Source organism: Gymnoscopelus microlampas (genome assembly GCF_963454915.1).
Source record: "Gymnoscopelus microlampas genome assembly, chromosome: 13".
Classification (NCBI taxonomy): domain Eukaryota; kingdom Metazoa; phylum Chordata; class Actinopteri; order Myctophiformes; family Myctophidae; genus Gymnoscopelus; species Gymnoscopelus microlampas.
Window position 1 is genome coordinate 30483780 of NC_139950.1, and position 20248 is coordinate 30504027.

At 44.8% G+C, this 20248-nt stretch overlaps 1 protein-coding gene across 1 annotated transcript in view; it reads left to right on the plus strand.

Annotated features, from left to right (window-relative positions):
• Window positions 1-5073: 5073 nt before the first annotated feature.
• akt3a (v-akt murine thymoma viral oncogene homolog 3a) overlaps window positions 5074-20248 on the plus strand; it is an 83411-nt gene continuing 68236 nt past the window's right edge. Inside the window, exons 1-2 of the mRNA XM_084077214.1 lie at window positions 5074-5373; window positions 13018-13460. Of these exons, the coding sequence (XP_083933340.1) occupies window positions 13415-13460 (46 nt within the window). The 5' untranslated portion in view covers window positions 5074-5373; window positions 13018-13414. The remainder of the gene's footprint in view (window positions 5374-13017; window positions 13461-20248) is intronic.

The following is a 20248-nucleotide window of genomic DNA, read 5'->3' on the forward strand; positions in this document are numbered from 1 at the left end:
TGTGTGTGTGTGTGTGTGTATGTGTGCGTGTGCGTGTGCGTGTGCGTGTGCGTGTGCGTGCGCGTGCGCGTGTGCGGGTGCGCGCGTGTGTGTGTGTGCACGCGCGTGCGTGTGGACGTGGACTTGCCCATGTGTACGTGGACTTGCCCATGTGTGTGTGTGTGTGTGTATGTGTGTGTGTGTGTGTGTGTGTGTGTGTGTGTGTATGTGTGTGTGTGTGTGTGTGTGTGTGTGTGTGTGTGTGTGTGTGTGTGTGTGTGTGTGTGTGTGTGTGTGTGTGTGTGTGTGTGTGTGTGTGTGTGTGTGTGTGTGTGTGTGTGTGTGTGTGTGTGTGTGTGTGCATGTGTGTGTGTGTGTGTGTGTGTGAGACACAGGGACACGTCTGGCCACAGCAACAGTGGCAGAAGGGCTCAGGATTCCGGTGTGTTTCATTATGGGTCTTTTTCTTTTCAAGCTGTCACTGTTCCCCCCTGCATCGATGTGCTGCCTCTCCTGCGTGCATACACACACACACACACACACACACACACACACACAAAATAAACACACATGCACACCTTCCCCCCAACACATGCTCAGCCGTGAGCAAATGGCCAGCTGATGAAAACGTACGCGTGTGAACATGTGTGTGTGTGTGTGTGTGTGTGTGTGTGTGTGTGTGTGTGTGTGTGTGTGTGTGTGTGTGTGTGTGTGTGTGTGTGTGTGTGTGTGTGTGTGTGTGTGTGTGTGTGTGTGTGTGTGTGTGAACCCTGGGGCCCGGTGAGAGAGGGGCCAGAGCAGTATGTCGGCGTAGATGTGGAGTGCCAGCCCCACCTGTGTCTGTGCTCTGTGCCCAGGCAGACCAACCTGGATGCCATACCTCTGCCCTCTGCTAATGCTGCCCAGCTCTACACCATCTGGGGCTGAGAGAGGGGGGGGGGGCGGGTTGGGGTAAGGAAGGAGGGTGGGAGAGAGGAACAGTGGAATCAAGAAAAAGGAAGTGTCAAGATGGAGGGCATTGGAAGTGGCAGGGAGAAGAACAGAGGGAGAGAGAGAAGCTTTATTTTATTCCTTCGTTTGACGATTGACACTTGACGTAAATGACACTTTTTTCAGTTGATAGTGTGTCATTTTCATCGAGCGATAAGGGATGTGCGACAATGTATAAATTAGCTTAAACTGAGGGATGACGGCATGGTGACAGTCTGCCACTGTTCCTAGAAAGATGTTTCTCAACTGTCAATGTGGATGCTGCATTCATGATTTACGGCATTTTGTTCAAAACGGGCCACTCCTGCAAACTTTAAATGTCAATCTTGGCCAATCAGGATGGAATATGAAAAATTCAGATCTGACTTGATCACATGACTATAGAGATACTGTGTACCGATTTGCGCGATATATGGATAAAATCTGTAGGAGGAAAACATTCTTTTTGCAAAAATTGGCCTCCTGGTGACGCTATAACAGGCCCATGTGAAAGATTTGGGCCAGAGGTTCTGCTGGTTTTAGCCTATGTTGAAATTAGTGTAGGCCATTAAAGTGTTGTGATATGGTCCCTGTTTGCGAACGCAGTCTGTCTGTCTGTCTGTGTGCAGTGCTCGGGTTGTGTGTCTGTCTGTCTGTCTGTGTGCAGTATTGTGTGCACTGCCTGTGTCACTACAGTGTGGCTGAAATCCGCCTGCCCCTGGGTGACTAATTACACTCCTCTGAGAGAAATATAGCAGCTACAGTAAAAAAAAAAACACATCTAAAAGCATCTACACGAGTTCATCTATTGGGATATCTAAGAATTCCATGTAATTTGTGCATATTTCAGGCCGGATGGCAAGTTGAAAACGCCTTAGTTTGAGGACAGTTCTTCTTGTGGCGGCCCTGTTCTCACTCATTTAACTGTACCACCCACTTCTCTACAATTACTCATTCCTTTCTATTCTTCTTATTGTTATTTTCAAGCTGCGTTCGCGCGTCTTACTTGTTTTATTAACTTCAGTGTAGAATTATCGACCAACATCTATGGCTTTGATTGTTCACTGTCTTAAATGTTTTGTATTCATACCTTTTTTGTATTCATGTTGTCTCATGCTTCATTCTGAAGAAGACTCTATGTCACAACATTAATCAATAAAGCACGTTAATCAATAAAGCCTTGACTGGGAGCTTTTGCAAAGTCACAGTGTGCAGACTTCTATTTTTTACCGTGCTCAAGGACCCCCTTGAAAACGAGATGATGCATCTTGATGATGCACGAGATGATGCATCAACACACACAACACACACACACACACACACACACACACACACACACACACACACACACACACACACACACAGACAGACACACACACGAACGCACACGCGCGCGCACACGCACCCACGCACACACACAGGCCTATAAATCTTGTACCGTAGGATGTACAATCAAGGCCAAGCCAATTTCCACCTTGATTAACTAGATCTTTGCTACTAGTCCTACAGATTTTGTCCCAAACTCACAACATCGCTACACATTATCTCTGGAATCATATGATAAACATGTATTATCCAGTTTTTCATATTCAATTCTGATTGGCTATAATTGCCTTCCAAAGTTCACGGGAAGGGCCATTATTAAAAAAGAATACCAAAAATCATGAATGCATTGTCCAATCGACCCCAAATTAGAATCAGATACTGTAGGGCCCCTAAATAGCCCTGAGACAAATGCAATTTCACTTAGATCCATAGGGGGTGCCACAAATGCTACCAAAAATGTGTGGTCCCCTCTCCTTTGGTGGTATTTGTCAATACATTTGCATATATGATGAAATGTGTCCTCTGTATTTAACCCATCCTAAGAAGCAGGAGCGAATGTCACTGTTTATTGCAGAAGTGCAAGACGTATGTATGTACATCCACACAGTGGGAAACAACTCAAGATATGTGGTGTGATTACATGCAGTACTTCCTTTGTTGTGTACCTAATAAAATGACCATGTGGTCTCCGTTACGTGGGTAAAACAAATTGACCACTTCTGACATGCATCAGTGAACATCGCAGCAATATTAGGTGTGGTGATGAGTGCATCCCATGTGGCAGACCATTTAAAAAAAGCAGGGCACCACATCAGCTGTCTACACTATGTGGGCATAGAAAAAGTAGACAAGCCTCCTATAGTGAGGGCAACCATGAACATCTGCTTTTACAACGGGAAGCAAACCACATCCATACCCTCAATACATTGGCTCCTATAACAGCCTAAATAAGGAATATGGCATTAAGCCATTCCTGTGACTTTGTCTCTTAATTTTTAATTTTAATGCTATTGATTTTAACTCTGCTTTTAATGGGGTTAATTCTGTCTGCGGAGTGTTCTGTATTGTATTTCTATTTGTCCTTTGTTTTTGTACAAGAGAACAGAGACATTTGTCTCTGTCGATGACGCTCTATTCAGAGATAGTGAGAATGTTTTTTCTAAATGTATAATATTCTGGCCTACCTTTGGCTACACATCTGAATACTTCAACAGCTTTAGCACCAAATGTTCAATATCCCTCAGCCTTATGCTGTAATTACCATGGTATCCCTATTGACTGATGTGATACTATTTGCACTTGCATCCAATCACAGATTGCATGCAGGTGTTAGCTAACCTCTGATTGTGGGTACTGCCCATCCTCAAATCTACACCCATTGTCACATGTTCTCTCATCCATGTATACCTCGTAGGAAACATATATTCTTTAATGAAATCATTTATAATGGACTGTCCTCCTAGACTAGTGGGCAACAGCCCACATTAATATAGACCAGTGGATCTCAAAGTGGGGTCCAGGGACTCTCATGGTTCCTTGAGGGGGTTCTAAATTTACCCTTACCTTTCCGTAAGTCTGTAACTCTGTTAGTTCCATTTGTATAGGCTACTGTCAAGAGTTGGGGGGGGGGGGGGGGGTCCTTGAAATGTAAAAGTTTGAGAAACACTGATATAGACCAAATAGAATTGGAGAACAACAGACAGATCATTCAAATAGATTACGGTACAGTACATGAGAATGTATATGAAGTGCTCACTACCTGCTCGGGAGGCAGCTTTTTGTTGTTGTTGTTGTTGATGATGATGATGATGATGATGATGATGATGGTGGTGGTGGTGAAAAAAAAATATTCTTTAATGAAATCATTTATAATGGTGTGCGGATACTCTTTTTGTATTTTTGCAGAAACGCCCCCCCCCCTCCCACCAAATTACACATTTACAAAATGCAAAAGTGTAAACTGTATGTAAGAAACACAGTTTTTCCTGCAGCTTCCTCTGGTCCTGACGGCTGCAACCCATGACTTATGCAGCCCTCGCCTAGTAGTGGAGATATGCGCTCTGTGGAGCGACCCTTTCTACTCTCATGATAAATGATAAAGTTAGGTGTACAGTAAGTAGGCCTATGCTCCTATATGCCACAGAAAGTAGCCTACTCACATGCAGGCTCTTCACCTCACCTCACTTCACCCCCCAAACTAATACATTCATAATAATTAATCAGATTAAAAGATTACATGAGATAAGGTCAGTGGTGGTGGTGGTGGTGGTGGTGGTATTATGTATTGTTTGTGTATGGTTGTGTGTGTGTGTGCGTGTGTGTGCGTGCGTGCGTGCGTGCGTGCATGCGTGCGTGCGTGTGTGTGTGTGTGTGTGTGTGTGTGTGTGTGTGTATGGACAATAGCCTATAGAAACTTGGTTAAACTTGAGTTAACGTTGGAGTCAATACTCTTAATGTAAATATTGTCTCGGTGCCATAATAATTAAAAAAAAAAATAACAAGAAAGAAAGAAAAAATGTCGTCTCCTCTGACAACCAACTAGCCAATCACAGCACGACCGTCCCTCCGGCTTATGGGATCCAGACAGAGGAGTGGACAGAGCATGGGACAGAGAGAGGAGACAGCCAGGCAGCCAGCAGAGAGAGAGAGAGAGAGAGAGAGAGAGAGAGAGAGAGAGAGAGAGAGAGAGAGAGAGGGGGCGTTGTTACTGGCGGCTGACTGACGTCACGAGTGTTCTTGAAAGTCCCAAAAAGCGTTACTACCCAGCGGCAGGTTGCTCGGTTTATAATAGCATCTTCCTCCGACTTCAGCTGCGTTCGTCGGCCGGGAGACTGACTTGTGTTCCATCCCACGGTCTTTCAGCCTCGTCCTCGACCCCGAACGCTAATTAAAGACTAGGGCTATTAAGGAAAACGGGACGGGTTACAGACAGTTAGAGTTAACCCCCCTCAGCCTGTCTACTTCTAGCTGTTGAAGCTCTGCTCTGACCGACCCGACGGGGGAGAGGAGAGGAGAGGAGAGGAGAGGAGGGGGGGGTCTGTTCAACGGCAGGTGCCCTGAGGAGGAGAATTCCATCGCACCTTCTATACAAAGCGACAGGTAAATATTTATATCCCTTTATTGTGGTGAATGTTTGGTAAACATGACATGCAACTTGTGTGACATTGCAACTGTGTTTGTTACCATAGCAGGGTGGGCGGTCCCGTGTGGCTGACAGACAAGCCTGGGGACTGTTGTGTTAACAGATTAACTCTCTCCGAGAATGTGCAACAATGTAACCGAATGGACCCGTGATGAAGGGTCCATTTGGTTACATTAACACACTGTGGGGGTTATAAATGGATACATTGACACTGCAGACTCCGTGTTGACGGTGCATTTAGAGTGTCAACGCGTCCAGTTCTGTTCTGTCATCATCATCATCATGCTGCATGCAACATGCGTCACTTTGACTTCCAGTCAGCTGTGTGACGTAAGATGCAGCAGGACTGTCCTCCTAGACTAGTGGGCAACAGCCCACATTAATATAGACCAGTGGATCTCAAAGTGGGGTCCAGGGACTCTCATGGTTCCTTGAGGGGGTTCTAAATTTACCCTTACCTTTCCGTAAGTCTGTAACTCTGTTAGTTCCATTTGTATAGGCTACTGTCAAGAGTTGGGGGGGGGGGGTCCTTGAAATGTAAAAGTTTGAGAAACACTGATATAGACCAAATAGAATTGGAGAACAACAGACAGATCATTCAAATAGATTACGGTACAGTACATGAGAATGTATATGAAGTGCTCACTACCTGCTCGGGAGGCAGCTTTTTGTTGTTGTTGATGATGATGATGATGATGATGATGATGATGATGGTGGTGGTGAAGACAGTGATGATGTTGCCACTGCTAAAGTTGACGATGAAGATGAGCACTGATACTATTCTCTCAACGATTGACAATTATGGAGAATGTCCCCACTCACTGTACCATGGCTGACTATTTTAACTAGACAGTGAAGTCCTGCCACATACCTCACAATATGGCTATATTATAGCCGTATAAAAACAACAACACAAGACTCCTAAAAGACAGGTGTCAGTCTGGGACCGCCCTGCACTTGACGTTCAGTTTAAACCTGGCTAGGAGGACAGAAGGGGGCCAAGGAGCAAAATGCCAGATCTCTGTTTCACTGTTTTGAAATAAAAGGGAGTAGGGGAAAACAACAGGTGAAACATGATTCTATCTTTAAGCTATTAGTTCAGGTTAATTACGTCTCACTAAACTAGACTTTCAGGGGCATCTCCTGGAAGTTAATTTAAGAAATGTAATTTACTCATTGGATAACCTTCGGCTCTGTACATTTGTTAAACTCTGATGTACACAGTGACTGAGACTTCAACGATTCTTTGATTTTGGCATAAATCAGGGCATTGCCTTTTCTTCTAGGAATTGATGTACCGGTAGCTAATCAAAAAAAAAGAATGACAGTGGGGGAAAGCTGTTTATTACACTGGTTTGAACACCAGATTCAAACTCGCAGTGCGAGGCGCTGTGAGCTTGCAGTTCACAATATTTATCTGTGGAACCGAGTCAGACTAAATGTAATGGCTACAATTCCAAGTGCTTTTCAGTGTGGGGGGTCCCCAGTTCAAATATGATTATTTTGGGGGGTTGCAGCCTGAAAAGTTTGGCAACCCTTGGTCTACGCTCATTGCTGTGCCTGTACAGTTGATGGGAGGTCACTGTTCTGGGTGAGTTTAACTATCCAGAGACCAGGAGCATAGTTTTTAGGAAGCGATGCTTCCCCTTTGTCCAACAACTGAGCTCCACTCTAAGTGATCACAATCTTTGTAGACCAAAACATTGACATTCAAACAGTGTGCATTAATATTGTATGTCTTTATTAGCTGCAAACATAATTCTGATTAGCACAGGTTAAAGCAATAATCATATGACATCACAGTGGAGATGATGGTGAAATGGTGAATTATATTACCTTACATTATTCAAAGGCACATTAAAAACAACATTTTCAATATATCAATGTTGATTTTTTTCACATATTCATTAAACTATATCCTTCTTGTTGTAGAGAACTTGGTATATTGCCCAGCACACAGCGCTACAAAAAACAGGGTTTGTTCAAACATTTCACACCTAGGATCCTCAAACAGATACATACAGACCAGATGGGGATCACTATCGTCGTTCTCCTTGTTTCACTATAATGTGGCTGAAGGCGAAGCCGTCTAGACCAGGGTTTGTCTGTATGTCTGTGTATAGGCTGCTACTATCAGAGCCTTGTATTGGAGAGTTCCGCCAATGAGGAGGCAGAAACAGTGCCGGTCACGTGGTTCATGTAAACTGGAAATAGTTACAAACGCTCATAGACTCCAGTGCATTCCGTAAACTTCCGGTTTAGGGCTTTGTCACTATTCGCCAATAGAAGGCTTTATGTAGAAGACCTGGCCCGATGAAGTGAACGGAGGTGACGCAACTGTCCTTGAATGGCTCTGGCTACTATGACTGTCCAATAAAAAGTACTGCATCCTTCTTATTGTAGCGAAGATCGTGAAAGTTGGATCACAGTTGATAATGTGATGTAAAAACAGAATTCTGAAGATAATCTCTTACACCAACACTTATTATTTATAAAGATTACTATTTCCATTTGGCCAAAGGAGATTAGACGTCACCGCACCAGTTTGTCAATGCATTTTTTTCCTGTATAGAGACATTGTGATTTCATTTGTGTGTCTTCGTTCACAAACTTTACGTATTGTAACTTGCTAACAAGCAATATTAGCTAAATAATGGACATGGAGGGGGCCACACCTTTATTAGACTATATATCTTTCTTTTCTTTTTTTCTTTTTTTTGTGAGAGGAGTTCATTCTTCTATTATTTTCTTTAGATAGCGGCGAAGCAGGAAAGATCCAAGTTGGGTCCAGAAGTATAGTGTGTCAATGTCCAGGCCATCAGCAGCACAAGTGGCCTCTATATGAACACAGTTTTGTAAATAATAGCATTGTTTTGGTATGGCTACAGAGTAGAGCAGACCCAGTATCTGTGATGCAGTGATGAGCAGCTAAGCAGTAGTAACCTTCATAAACATCAACAAACTGTTGGGACCAACAATGCATGTCTGACATGAAATGAGTGTGAGAGAGATGTGGGCACGCTTTGTTGTGCTATGCACATTGGTTCTAGTGCCTTCCCACAATGCCTTGCAATGTCACCTGACATACCCAGAGTGAGACTGATTAATGGTGGTGTCTGACTGTCTGCAGTGCGCGCCCCCCCTTGACTGCTTCTCTCTATCCTTCTTTTTATTCCCTGTTTGTGAGACCTTTCTTTCTCTTGCTCTCCTTTCTTTCTTTGTGCTTCTGTCTTTCCTCTGGACTTCCTCTTTGTCACAACATGATTATGTGCTGGGTGCTTTCCCCTGGCATGGATGGCTCACCATAGCAACGGCTGCCTCGTGAATAAGGGGTTAGCCACTGTCTGGAGGACATGATGCAGCACCAGGAGTCCTCCTCTCCTCTCCTCTCCTCTCCTCTCCTCTCCTCTCCTCTCCTCTCCTCTCCTCTCCTCCTCGCTCCCTAACAGATTAACCCATTCAATCCCGGAACGCATCTAAATGTCTTCTAAATCAGTGGTTCTCAAACTTTTTCATGTCAAGGACCCCCAAATGGACACTTATTAGCCCGCGGACCCCCATTTGAAAAGATACATTTTAAGGACCCCCAGTTTGACATGCATTAGGGCTACGGACCCCCATTTAATGGCATTTCTATCTCTGGGACCCAAATTCATGTTGTAAAATCAATGTTAACTTAACTCTCAGAGTTACAGACCCATAAGGGTCCATTTGCTTCTTATCGATCATTTAGCTGGGGACCCCTGGAACCCCCGCAAGTACCCCTGGGGGTCCCCGGACCCCACTTTGAGAACCAATGTTCTAAATCCTAACAGTTTTCTGAAAAACGTATGTTGCTATAATATCAGTGGTTCTCAAACTTTTTCATGTCAAGGACCTCAAAAATGATATGTATTTGGCACTCGGTGCCGCGCTATGAACTTGTATATCTGTTATTTTTGAATGGCCAAAGTATAAGATAATAGCTAAAATCTAAAATGACACAGATGTGTTCCGGCTTGAATGGGTTAAGACAGTACTTGGTGCCATGTCTTGTCCGTAACACTTAACAGTGATCTGGGCCATGCTACTCCAGATTAAGGCTGACGCTAAAAGTAGCTTTTCCGGTTACAATGCAACATGAAGTCCCAGGCTGGAGCAGCATGTTTAAAATATGAGAATGACCAGGTTCTGACCAACATGAATCATTTTCATTTCTGTTAATTTGTGCAGGAATCTGCACTGTTATTGTCTCCGCCAGGAGACTATGTTTTCGTTCTCGTCCTTCCGTGTGTCCACCAAGCTAACATTGGTTAAGCTTCACGTGACACGTGACAATATGTTGAAAGGGTGTGCTTTGATTGGCTAGCGAGACGCATGACGAAATAGAGACCAATAAATATGTGTGTCACTTCAAAACATTATTTACATGTTTTGAAGTGACATCAGTGCCATCAGCCAAGCTAACATTGGACATGTTAGCTTGGCTGATTGAACATGTTAGCCAAGCTAACATGTTCTAATCCTTAGATGTTCTAATCTAAGAATCTGAACATTTGTAGAAAACTATGGTTAAAGATAGGGTAAGTGATTTCCTTTGGTTAAAATAGCACGGGTCTGCTGGCGGAGACTTGTGCTCCGAGGAGCACATTTTCTAGTTGTCTCCGCCAGGAGAGTTTGTTTTCACTTTCCGTCAGCCAAGCAAACATTGGTCGAGCCTCACGTGACACTTGACAATACGGTGAAATAGTGTGATCTGATTGGCTAGTGACATATAACGGGCTATAAATACATGTGTCACTTTGAAAGAGTCTTTGCCTCTTTCAAAGTGAGGTAAGACAGGAATAATCACGAAATGGCTGAGAAATGGCGGATACTGTAACAATTGGATAGGACACTTACACAGACAGGACAGATAGGACACTTACACAGACAGGACGGATAGGACACTTACATAGACAGGACGGATAGGACACTTATACAGACAGGACGGATAGGACACTTATACAGACAGGACGGATAGGACACTTATACAGACAGGACGGATAGGACACTTATACAGACAGGACGGATAGGACAGTTATACAGTAACTCCAAGTGGGGATACCAGTTTTATCCAACTAAGGTTTGGATAAAACAGACGGATAGGACACGGATAGGACACTTGTGTCATGTTACTATGACACAGTAACATGTTCTAATTAGAACATAAGAATTAGAACATTCCCAACATTCCCAACACAAGTCTGCTGGCGGAGACTTGTGCTCCGAGGAGCACTTTTTCTAGTTGTTGTTGTTTTCAGTCTGTATGTGTTTACTATTTATACATACAATTTCTGTGAAGGATATTGAGTTCTGCTTGCAGGAAGTGTGCTACATCTATGACTTAAATATAGTAAAAGTGTGCCATGGAGAGGGTATGGTTTCATCCCAGCTAGGGATGTACGTGAAGGCGTTGAATTTCTTATTAAGCGTTTCAATGTATAACTTACCCCAGGATTTAGTTGAGTGTAGTATTATTTGGCCATGTACTTCTTGAAGATGGGGGCACGGTGGCGCAGTCGGTAGCGCTGTCGCCTCACAGCTAGAATGTCCTGGGTTTGATTCCCGCAGGGAGACGCTGTGGGCGCTGGGGGCGTGTCCTCTCCTCCGCGTCATCAGTGCCCATACCCTAGGTGGGGTTGGCAAAAGGGCCTCTCTGTGTAGTTTGCATGTTCTCCCCGTGTTCCCGTGTTCACAAAAACATGCAGTAATCCTGGTCACTATACTGCCTCCCCCTGGCCAGCCGGGGCGCCTGATGGAGGGGAAAGGAACTGGTTGGAATAAAGTGTTCCTTCCACACGCTATACGTCCAACCAGGGAAACTCCCCTGTCAGGTGACAAGAAGGTCAGTTAGCTCTCATGCATTGAAGGCGGCATGAGCTCGGCCCTGGCCTCCCTAGGTTGGCAGAGGGAAGGTAGTGCCCAGGATTACATAGATAATTGGCACTGAGTGTAAAAAATAGGGGTTACAAAATCGTGGGATAAAAATGTAATACAAAAAAAGTCATTGTCATTGGTAAGAGAAATGAAAAGGTCTCATGTCAGATTGAACTCAGACAACCTCAACCTGTATAAAGTGAATGTAAATAAAGGGAGCTTATAGACTTAATATTTCAGCCATTTGATGCTTTTGTCAAAAACAGAAGTGTGGCCTCCGTGACATGAAGTATTAGTAATACTAAGAAACATGCAGGCATCTGCTTTCATAAAGGTGACTAAATATTTCTGTCCAAGGAAACGTGAGGGAAACCCTGTGTCTATGTCTATAATGGTGTGTATGTGCGTGTGTGTGTGTGTGTGTGTGTGTGTGTGTGTGTGTGTGTGTGTGTTCTAGGCTCCATTATGACTCCGCGGTTCCGTGGCAGTGCAGACGCAAGCTGATGTGAATACTGATCCGGGCTGGCTAGATTGCAGCTAACGGCTAAGCTAGCACCGGTCTCCATTCAAAACCCAGCAATGTAGTGTAGCGTAATGTACAGTGTAGTAGGGTGCATTTGAGGTGAACACAACCGCTATGCAGAGAGGGGAGGGGCGCCAGAGAGAGAGAGACAGACAGATAGGGAGGGAGAGAGAGAGAGAGAGAGAGAGAGAGAGAGAGAGAGAGAGAGAGAGAGAGAGAGAGAGAGAGAGAGAGAGAGAGAGAGAGAGAGAGAGAGAGAGAGAGAGAGAGAGAGAGAGAGAGAGAGAGAGAGAGAGAGAGAGAGAGAGAGAGAGAGAGAGAGAGAGAGAGAGAGAGAGAGAGAGAGAGAGAGGTGCAAAGAGATAAAGAGAAAGAGAGAGAGAGAGAGAGGTGCAGAGCCGGTGCTTGGCACAGAAGAGGTAGAGAGAGGTAGAGAGAGAGAGAGAGAGAGAGAGAGAGAGAGAGAGAGAGAGAGAGAGACACACCATGAAGAGCATCCCATACTGGCGCTTGTTGCTATTTATAGACCGAGACCTACTCCACTGTGCCGAGATGCTCTCCCACCTCCCACACACGCACAAATCATCCCAAACTCACACATACACGCATGTACGTACACACGCATGAAACCCCCCACACACACACACACACACACACACACACACACACACACACACACACACACACACACACACACACACACACACACACACACACACACACATACACACAGAAGCACGCACACTTGTACACTCTACGATGAGATACTTGCTTGATGGACAAACATGCAAACAGCCTCAAGCGCAAAAAAGCATGACGATACTGTAGACACACACACACACACACACACACACACACACACACACACACACACACACACACTCACACAGGACTTGGCTGCCAGCACGGAGCAAAAATCTATGAATGAGGAGAGCGCACTTGTTTTGCCAGCAAGGTCAATTGTTGCTCTGTCAAGAGTTCTGCATTAATTCAGAGAGAGGGGGGGGGCAGGAGGGGTATTTGTCCTTACAATGACTTAGTTGTTTGTCTTGTCAGATTGTATAAAAGGGCTTTGGAGGAGAGAGAGAGGGAGCGAACAAATGAACGAACAGAGGTGAAGGAGGGAAAAAAACTAAATCCGTGCCTTTTTTATTTCCTTTCTCCTTTCACTTCCTTCCAGGCTGAGTCACTGCCGGTGAGAGAGAGAGAGAGAGAGAGAGAAGAAGAAGAGGAGGAGGAGGAAGGAAGATAAGCCACAACCGGAAGCAAAACCACACACGACGCACAACGCACACAGGCACTGCACGTGTGTTGTCCGAGAGTGAGAGAGAGAGCGAGAGTGAAAGACTGCGTGAGCCAGGGAGAGAACGCAGAAGGAGAGAGAGAGGAAGCAAGGAAGGGAGGAGGGAGGAGAGCGAGGCGGAGGCTGGGAGAGCCGATCCCCCCCCTACCCCCCCACTCCCCCTCCCCTCCTCTCTTCTCTCTCTCCCTCTCTCTCTCTCTCTCTCTCTCCCTCTCTCTCTCTCTCTCTGTGTGGAGCAGGCGTGTAGCGGCATCAGGCTCGGCGTGAAGGAACCATGAGCGATGTCACCGTTGTTAAAGAGGGATGGCTCCAAAAGCGGGGTGAGTAGTATGTACTTCTCCTCCTCTCTCCATCTCTCTCTCTGTTTCTCTTTCTGTCTCTCTTTACTCCTCCCTTCTCCATCCCGCCTTTTCCCGGTCTCATGTCTAGACCGGCGTAGGGGGGTGTGGTGGGCGGGGGGGTGGGGGGGGTTTAAATGGCCATGCTCTGCCAGTGGGAGTGAGCGTGCATGCGTACTGTACAGTATGCATGTTTGCTAGTGAGTACCTGTGATCACATGCATGTTTGATTATCCTCCCATGTGCGTGTGCGTGTGTGTCGTGCGTGCGTGCACGTGTGCGCGCCCTCAGGAATGTGCAGCTTTCTCTACTTATTATTATATTTATTATATTAGCTTGGCCGGCTGCTGACGGCTGCCAGGCCACACGTGTGTGCTTTAAACAGGTTGTGTCTGGGGCATTCAGTGTGACTGTGCACGTACAGTCTGTGCACAATGCACAGGTGAGGGGTGGGGGCTGTGTTTGTGTTTGTGTGTGCGCAATGTACACTGAGCTGCTGACACACAGTAAAAATCATAATAATTTATACTTTTGTATCTGAGTGTGGACAATTTGTTACATTAACACTGGGGATTTGACCATGCAGCATCAGGGCTGAGAGATGAAACACTGGCAGGAACACACAATTAATGGCGTGAGACCCGGCGTGGGATGTAAATTCTAGCCGTAATGTTTAGCAGCCCGTGAAATGCAAGTTTGGTTCACCGTCATCCGAAAGGACGGTCTTGTCCCGAGTTTTTCTACAATGTTCTCAGATCGTCTGTCAGTGGGGGGGGGGGGGGGGGGGGAGGGGTCATGTGACCTGGGGGGGTGGTTGAGGGCATCGTCAACACATCCTGTTTACAGCTCTTACAGCTTCACTGAATGAGACTGGAGGAGAGGAAGAGAGAGTGGAAGAGACTGGAACGAAAGAGCTTTGACACACACACACACACACACACACACACACACACACACACACACACACACACACACACACACACACACACACACACACACACACACACACACACACACACACACACACATAAACACAAACACGCATCTCTGCATATTCCCTCTTCCTGCTTTTTGTTTTTCTCCTTTGTGCTCAGTGAACTCTGAGTGCTTGTTGTAGCGGGTGGTCCAAAGTGTTCACAGTGGGCCAAAACAGACCCAGACAAGCCTGCGTAAAAGTAGTAGTTTTTCCTTGAAAGTGCTCTGTGTTGACATGTCTATAGTGATGACCACATTTTACATTGTACAGCTTTCCATTTGACTAATGTATGCCATTGCCCATTGGTTTATGTATCCATTGGTGGTAATTTATGTGTGTGTGTGTGTGTGTGTGTGTGTGTGTGTGTGTGTGTGTGTGTGTGTGTGTGTGTGTGTGTGTGTGTGTGTGTGTGTGTGTGTGTGTGTGTGTGTGTGTGTGTGAGAAAAAGAGACGGAGAGAGAGCAGGGGGAGATGGGGAGAGGGAGGAAGCAGGGGGAGAGGGAAAGAGCAGGGGGATTTCCAGCATTGTAAGCCAATGATGGTCCTTCTCGCTCACTTACAGGAAGTGACACGGGCACCTAACAGACTTAAGATAAGATCATAAATTATAAGATGATTGGATGAGATAAGATAAATCTTTATTGATCCCCGCCCCGGTGGGGAATTCAGGTGTCATAGCAGCGACAGCAGTGACGGTAGTCTCGCGTAGGCAGACATCTGGTGACATCTAAATTCAAAGAATGGGTTAAAACTGCATGGAAGCAATTCTGAAATGTAAACAATAACAGCATCGCAGAACCAACGCTAACGAAGGTCCTTCATATTGGGACGGTATCAGGATTGGTTGTCAAAGCGGTAGGTTTGTTGCCGCTGGTTTTCTCCGCCGTTCAAACCTAAACATTGAATTAAATTTCCCCTGATGTATCAGTTGCTGGAGAGCTCTGATCATCTCTGAGTCCAAATATCATTACTGTTGGCAGTGGTGTACTGTGGATTTGTTTACTAGTCGAGCGCCATGTCACGCGCACGTGCACACGCTCGCACATACACGCGCACGTGAGCGATCGCCCATTTAAATAACCTCTTTAATATGTAGGCCTATTTATTAAACCACAATGTCGAATGTTATTCTATTTACTTGCATAATGGGGGCACTTTAGTGTTGTCATATAGCCTACATTTACCTTGCAGACGTCACCTCTGTAATTTAATTCATGAAGCCATTAAACGAACATTCTCTTTGGACTGCTTCAGAGAACATCTGATAGTATGCTATGCCTACAGTACTTAGCAGGTCACACAATGAACCATTGATATGCATCCAGCCAGGGTCATTCCTATGTTAATTCACACTGTTGACACTCCGCATCTTTTGTAAGTGTTGGGAGATGCGAATGGTTGTTTTTTGATGGATACGGAGGTAGACGCATTCACTGGCGCGCGTGCAGCTCAAACAACTAGTCAAAGGCTCTGAACTAGTGGAACGGCGCTCTACTGACTATTGGGTAGAAATCTTGTACAGTGTCACCATACATGTATATCAACTTTTTTTTTTTTTTCAAATGAACTACTTCATACAAGAGTGTCATGCAAAAGTATCTGAGAATAGCTGATCTATAAGCTCACGTTGGGAAAAAAACTTGTGAAATTGAAAGTGGTTATGTGTGTGTGAGGATTTTATATAAATATTGAACCAATGAAATGTATTAACAAGAGCTTGTGACTAAATAATAACTAGATTGGATCCATTGGAACACAGGTAAAAATGTTCCCATTTCCTGAAAAGTAACAGTTTTGCACATACACATACACCCAACAGTGATGATACTAATATCTATTGCCAATGAATATAACAATGTACGGACTATCAGCAACAGTGAATATAATGAGTATATCACTGTCGGGAGGAACATTTTCATTGATTAAATATCAAACCCACAGACAGAATTAATCACTTTCACTTTCAAAAGATTTCAAAAATAGCAGATCTACAAGCTCACAAAGTACGTGACACATAAACATCAATGAATATAAATACGTTTCACAACAGTTATCCTTAACGGCTATCAGTCAAGGTTCTCTAGTGTACATCCTAGTAGTCCATGTGTAAGTGCACAAAGCAGGAGGTAGTAATAAACCAAAAGAACAGACAGTGATCTTAACCCATCAATCCGGGAACGCATCTGTGTCATTTTTGATAACTTTCTTTGGATATTCAAAAATAGCAGATCTACAAGCTCATTATTTTTTTGAATAGCCCAAGTATAAAATAATGGTTATAGCTAAAATCTAAAATGACACAGATGCGTTTCCGGATTGAATGGGTTAAGTTCTCCTATAGAAGTCAAGCTTGGTTGTGGAGCCTGTTGCTTTTTGGCGTGCAGAGAAGGGATGAGTCTGTGGCTGAATGCTCCTCATCCCTGCTAGCTCATTGTTGAGTGGAGGAGGGGGGTTCACCAGGATAGCGTTCAGCTTCCTCCTCATCCTCTCCTCAGCAGCAAGATCCAGATTGTCTAACCTGAGGAGACCCACAGCCAAGTTCAGCCACAGCCATTAGTGTACTTTTCATAATTGTGGTGCTGCTACATGCACATTGCATACATCCAAGCATATGCAACAAAGTGCATTTTTACACCACAATATTTAAATGAGCATTCTACCGTTAGGTTTGTATGTCTGAATATGTGTATGTCTTGGTTTGTATGTGGGCGTGTCTTTGTGTGTGTGTGTGTGTGTGTGTGTGTGTGTGTGTGTGTGTGTGTGTGTGTGTGTGTGTGTGTGTGTGTGTGTGTGTGTGTGTGTGTGTGTGTGTGTGTGTGTGTGTGTGTCTGTTACAGTAAGGTTTCCATGTCTATGTATCTGTGTGCATGTATAGTAGTGTGCAGGATTGTCTGTACAAACTGTGTGTGCGTGTGCATGCACGCCACAGCCTGCCAGGGTGATTCTCAGACAGCCGTCTGTGCATATTAAGAGGAACACATTGCCCCCAGTCACAACACATCCTACCAGAGTGCTTGTGTGTGTGTGGGGGAATGAGTTTGTCTGCTTCGTATGTTAAATATTTGTGTGTGTGTGTGTGTGTGTGTGTGTGGGTGTGTGTGTGTGTGTGTGTATGGGAGTGCGTGGGTCAGGATGCTGACTCACTGTCCGGCTCGTGATACAGCAAAGACTGCAGTCTTACTCATTACACATTTAGTTGAAACAACAGAGAGGTACAGAAACACACACACAGTTCTAATGCGGAGTGTGACCAATTTTTTTTGACTGAAGATATAATTTTTCTGCCATACAGCAGTTCTGAATTGGAGTGAACTGAGAGAGAGGTTAATTGAGTTTCATAGAGGCAGATTAGAGAGGAAGCAGAGTGAAATGCAATGGAAATAAAGAGGGAATGGATCTCTCCCTGCCTCCCTCTCCCTCTGACTTTCTCTCTCTCTCTCTCTCTCCCCCCCTCTGTCTGTCTTTCTCTCTCTCTCTCTCTGTCTATGAAAGGAAATGCTGCGCATTCATTCACAACCTTCTGGATGTAGGCGGCATTTTTTGCTGATGCACACATGGGATGCTCTCTGCAAGTTTTATGAAGAAATTGTGTGTGTGTGTGTGTGTGTGTGTGTGTATGCATGCATGGACATGTAAGTGTGATTCCTAGATAGTGGCTTTTGTCAGACAAGGCACTTTCCATTAGAATAATTGACGCATCATGACAGCTGTGTTCAGCACGTGCACATGCATGTGTGCACGAACATACAGACGCACACAGGAATGATCATCTTACATGGGACAGTAGATACTGATCACTGGCAACGGTGATGAATTTGTCCTTGTATCTTTTCGTCGTAATAGTGTGCATATATTTATACACACGCATACATTTAATGTGCGTTTGTGTGCATGAAAGCGCTTGTCCTCATGCTGTCCAGGTTGTCAATGAATGTCTAACAGCTCTAGCCTGGAATCAATACCATTTTCGAGTTTCTTCTGATCCGGTCTGGAAGCGTAAATAACTTTACACCATCAAGCCGATTGAACACGCGACCGGAACCTCTGGTGCCGTGCACCTCCAAAATGATTCCCCTAGTTTAAAATGTGGTTAATAGGGTGTACTCGTTTCATTCTTTTGGTATAATAATCGTTTGGTATGTCCATCTTTTATTCTAACTCGTAGCGCGACTAGCGAGTCGAACTAGTTGATCCGCATTACGTGGGGAACAAAAACAATGCGACACCAACCCGAACACACCACCGGAACACGATTGTTTCACGGCTCAGTTTTAGAATGAATACCAGGTTTTCCTCCGCGGTGGAAAGCCTGGTGAGGTTATAACAGCTCAGGGTCCAGGGGCGAGTGTTGAGACGTAGTACAAAGAGTTGTTACTCCCACTGTAACAGCTTCAAGGCCTTTAACTTTATTTTGTCTTTCTTTATAGATGGTTAGATAGATATATATATCCCCTGTGAACCCAGTTTGGTCCTAACCCAAAGTTTGAACCAAAGTTTGAACCCAAAGAAGAACTTTGTGTCCATTCTTATGGCCTGTTTCCAGTGCCTTGCCTTTTTCAACCACTTAAACCCTATACAGCGTATACTTTGTTCACCGGGGTCCACCAGGGGTCTATCTTTCCTCCCCCTTCCCTCCCTCCACACCAAATCTCTTCACCGAGTATAACCGATCTACAAGCTAACAAGTAACGCGTTGCGACTTACCATGAGCTTGTAGATCTGCTATTTTTGCGGTATGTTTTGCTTATTATGGCATACCCAGAAAAGGGCCGCTAGGGCTCAAGTGGTCAAGGAGACTTGAATTTCGCCCAAGCACTTTCCAAAGATATTTGTGCAACAGACCGGGAGGCTTGTTGGGTCTGCTGCCGGTACATGTCAGGCTCTCAGGCCCGTGAGGTCAGGGAGTGGGCTGCTGCGAACTGTGTAGCAGAGGACACTGTTGCCTACAGCAGCCTCTGCCTACACAGCACAACACATGGCCACGGGTGAGGAGAGGACAGACACTGAAGGCAGTTTTTGCTTTATTTAATAGGATACCCTAAGACAGGAAACTGAGGGCAGAGAGGAAGTAAGGACATGCAACCCCAGCTGGAATTGAACTGTGGTAGTCGATCCGGACAGCTACCGGTGCCAGAAGTGTGTGTTGTTCTACTGAGATGCGGGTACTGCAGAGTGAAGCCAGTCTACTTTTTGATGTGGTTTTTGATCTAATCCAAGGCTCAAAGGCTTATAATTGAAATAAGCAGAGTAAGCATGATCTATAGTCAATACACAACAAGGTAAATAGTCATAAATAGAGTGCAAAGAGAACAAAGTAGTGCCTTGAAGAAACTTGGATACCAGGTAAACAATGAACTCATCTGTCTAAGCAACCAGCTATTTGTGGTCCAGGAGATAATAAAGATTCTAGGGAGGTTGTTTGTTTGAATGCTTAAAGATGAGCTGAAATGAAAAATATGTTTTTCACACTTTTATAGCATATCCATGGTCATAATGGAGATATAATTAACAATAGATGCCAAAAAATGAATGAATAAATGCATAAATAAATTAAATTCATGTCAAAAGTCCCTAAAAAAAAAAAAAGTCCCTCTGTGTGGAGTTTGCATGTTCTCCCCGTGTCTCCTAGGGTAGTTAATACCCTCACAAAAACATGTAGTAATCCTGGTCACTATACTGCCTCCCCCTGGTCAGCCGGGGCGCCTGATGGAGGAGAAGGGAACTGGTTGGAATAACGTGTTCCTTCCACGCGCTATGTCCAACCAGGGAAACTCCCCCCTGTCGGGTGATAAGA